Source organism: Triticum urartu, chromosome 2, assembly GCF_003073215.2.
Source record: "Triticum urartu cultivar G1812 chromosome 2, Tu2.1, whole genome shotgun sequence".
NCBI classification, from domain to species: domain Eukaryota; kingdom Viridiplantae; phylum Streptophyta; class Magnoliopsida; order Poales; family Poaceae; genus Triticum; species Triticum urartu.
The window spans coordinates 738558741-738562498 of record NC_053023.1 but is presented as its reverse complement, the minus strand read 5'-3'; the positions used below and the strand labels follow the sequence as shown (position 1 = coordinate 738562498).

The window sequence follows — 3758 nt, the reverse complement described above, 5'->3', positions numbered from 1 at the left end:
TGCTATATGCAAGATAAATTTGGTCCGATATTGATACGACGGTGCATATGCACCATCCATTGTGTTTGTTATATGTTTTAGATGAGCGTCATACAGAGATCGGACTGGTTTTCATCGGACGCAAAGCATCTGTATAATTAGAAAGATGTCTTTTGTCCAAACAAAATAGACCAATCTTCACATGACTTTCATACCAAGTCAAAATGAAATTTACAGATCAAAAACTTCACACGGTACTGCAGAGAACAGAACAAAAGGAAATGCATGCTAGGTACACAGCCGACTACAAATGCAGGAGTGCAGGACCAAATAAGGTTGCCCAAACAGCTCATGGAAATCATGACCATTAACAGAGCACCTTAGCATGCACCCAACTCTAAACTGAACCTAGATCACATAAATTAAGCGCGCAGCCGCAAACTTGGTACCAACAAGCCCTGTACAGATCAAATCACCAACAGCATCCAAGCACTTGCACCCAAGTGCTTGGTATTACCAAGCCAACCCAGATTTGAAGAATAAAACAAGAGGTAATCTTAACATAACTGGTTCATACAGTACTAGCAATGCTATCTGGCGATCAGATCAAAATGCATTTACAGATATCCAAAATTTCACTCGGTACTGCACACAACAGAGCAATGCTATCTCCATTCTCCACTCATAATCTGTGTCTAAGTGGCAAATGCATGCTAGGTGCAACAAACTATGGATACATGACCAACAATCAAGGTTGCCCAAACATATCATTGACACCATGACCATCGACAGAGGATGTTAGCATGCGTCCAACTCTAAACTGGACCTGGATCGCATAGATCACTCAAAGTCGAAACTATCGCGCCAACAAGCCCTGTACAGCCCTAATCAATCATGAACATGAACCAAGCACCTAAGTGTTGGGCGGCATTACCAAACCAAACCAAACCAAGCCAAACCAGATTTCAAGAATAAAACAATAGTGTTAGACCGTCAGTACCAAGCACTGCCCAGATAAGAGAAGGATTCACAAGCTGCTACAAACAAAGAATAAATCAAATACAACTAAACGACTCGATTTTATCATACGGCCACGCCGGCCTCTATGCATCAAGACACATGTATAACTTATGCAGAGGAAAGCTACCTCGATTTCAACCGGCGAACGATGACCATCAGCATACCACCTGCATTTTAAGTATATCACACAATGTTCAACCAAACAGCATTGCCATGATGATCCATGCCGGCTCGCCTACTCGGCGGTGTTGGGCCTACTCAAGCAGTCGAGGATCTCCGTCCTGGTGCGCACGATGCGGTGGAACATCTCGCGCACCTGCCGCTCGAGCGGGTCGAGCCCTTCCTTGAGTGCCTCGCACACCTGCACCAGCTCCTGCGCGGCCTCCCGCACCTCGGCGTCCTTCTCCTTGTCCAGGGGGAATTGCGCGGCGTCGGTGATCTCCATGAGCTGCCGCGACCAACGCTCGATGAGGTGTATCTCCTTGAGCAGCCCGCACGAGTGCTTGCGGTCCTTCTTCTTGGACTCCTCGAGGACGCGCTCGTAGAGCGTGGTGACCGGGCCGGCCCAGGGGAAGCTCCTGGGCACGGCGAAGTGCGCCTGGAGGCCGCGGTCCTGGCAGGGGATGGCGGCGACGAGCGCCCAGGCGGTGACGAAGAGCACGGAGCCCATGGTGTACACGGCGGAGGCGAGGCCGCCCGTGGCGGCGACGTCGTTGGCGCGGGGCACCGGCAGGTTGCCCCCGATGGCCTGCAGCTGGCGGGACGCGGACCAGGTGCGGGACACGCTCCAGGACAGCGACCTGAAGTGGGAGCCGCCGGAGCCGGAGCCGGAGCCGCTGCTGCTGCGGCGGTGGTGCCCCCGGCTCTGGCCCCCGGCGGCGTCCTTGCCGCCGTTACCCGTCCGGCCGAAGGAGCGGTTCCGCTGCCCCCCGCCGCCGGCGTCCTTGTCGTCGAGCATGAGGATGGTGAGGTCGGTGAGCGCCTTGCGGGCGCGGCGGATCTGGCCCTCCCCGAGCGGCGCGGCGGGGTCGGACGCGGCGCCCTGCGGGGCGAGCGCGGCGGCGGCGATGGCGAGGTGCTTGCGCCACTGGCGGAGCAGGTCGAGGCCGTCGCGGAGCGCGTTGCAGAGGTCGAGCGCCTTGACGGCGCGGTCGAAGAAGTCGGCGACGAGGCGGTCGAGCGGGGGGCGCGCGAGGGCCCCGGGGCCGCCGCCGAGGAGCGCGGAGCGGAACTCCTCGAGGCAGATGAGGAAGGAGTCGAGCAGGTGCTGGGTCCACGCTATCGACAGGATCTCCGGCGGGGCGTTCTTGGCGTCGGCGGGGGCGGCGTCGGGGGAGCAGGGGAGCAGGTCGAGGAGCAGCTCGGCGGCGTGGCGCTGAAAGGCGTCGACTTCGCGGTCGGCGGGGGAGGAGGAGGGGTTGGCGGTGTTGGCGTGGTCGGGCGTGGGCGGGGCGGAGTGGATCTGGCCGTGCTCGCGGTGGCGGAGCGAGAGGATGTGGCGGCCGAAGGAGGTGTGGTGGTGGTGGTGCGCCGGCGAGGCGGAGGAGTCGGTGGCCGGCATTGCGGGCGAGCGCGCTAGGGTTGGACTACCGGTCTGCAGCGGCGGCGGCGAGCAATCCGGAATGGTTCGTCTGCTTGCGCCACCACCAACTATGAGAGGAAGGAAGGTGAACGGAATGGGAAAGGAAGGAGGGAATCCGGGGGCTGGAATGGGATTTCGGGGGAGGCGAGGGGTGGGGGTGAAAAAGGCGTCGGGTTTGTCTGTCTGTCTCCACCTCGGCTGGCCTGACTGTCGCGCTGCTGGCGTCTGCTCTGACCCTATCCGGCGGCTCTTGGCTGCTGCTGGTGTGGGTAAACAAAAAAATAAATTTAAATCAAAATATCTTCATCCTGATCTTAATTAAATATTTTTTGAGTTGTTGATTTTCTTTTGAGAGAGCTATCCCCTTGTTCCAAGCGGTTCGATCTTAATTAATTGATGATGTAGCCTCTTTTACAACGTCCAAATTAACCGACACAACATCTACATAATTATCCAAATTAACCGACACAACATCTACATAATTATAAAATAAAAATTATACTATAGAGTCTGTGTCAATTAGTTTGGATCGGAGAGAGTATAAGTATTTTCTTTCTTTTATGCTCCGATGAACTACATAGATCAGAGACGCATATTACCCTCGCGCACACGACCAAGTATTTCAGTACAAGTTTTGTTTCTATTTACTTTATAGATTATATAAATTTATCTTAACTCAAACTTCATAATTTTCATCATAAAAATTTATGAACATCTACAATACCGCATACCATTACACTCATCATTTTTAATATAATTTCACAACATATATTACATTATTGTAAATGTTAGTATTTTTTTAAAGTTTTACTTAAAAACAAAGCTAATACACAAACCTAAAAAAAGGAGCACATCTAAGCATCTATAAGTACATAATCGGTCATACATTTGGATGGTCAACGCGAAAAAAATACATGAATGGACCCTTCGGAAAACTCATTTCTAAATGCTAACAAAAATCGAAAAAATGTCTCACGCGTACAGCTTGACATTCTATGTGTGCGCAGGAAGTTTCGCGGAAAAGTAACTTTCATTCTGGCCTGTGCAAAAAAGACAAAAATAAAGGTTTGTGGAACGCTATTTAGAAGCATTTAAATTTATCTTTTTCGTCGAGGCAAAATAGAAACTGATTTTTTTTTCATTAAACTTTGTGCCCCGCACATATTGCGGAGATGTA

At 51.9% G+C, this 3758-nt stretch overlaps 1 protein-coding gene across 1 annotated transcript; it reads right to left on the bottom strand.

Moving 5' to 3' along the window:
• Window positions 1-924: 924 nt before the first annotated feature.
• LOC125540350 (protein ROH1-like) lies at window positions 925-2731 on the bottom strand. The gene has a single exon (XM_048703960.1). The coding sequence runs from the start codon at window positions 2558-2560 to the stop codon at window positions 1235-1237; it is 1326 nt and encodes a 441-aa protein (XP_048559917.1). The 5' UTR covers window positions 2561-2731; the 3' UTR covers window positions 925-1234.
• Between the last annotated feature and the right edge of the window lie 1027 nt (window positions 2732-3758).

Bases quoted from the DNA above. Each gene is read 5' to 3' on its own strand.
- LOC125540350 (XM_048703960.1), bottom strand. From the start codon at position 2,560: ATGCCGGCCACCGACTCCTCCGCCTCGCCGGCGCACCACCACCACCAC.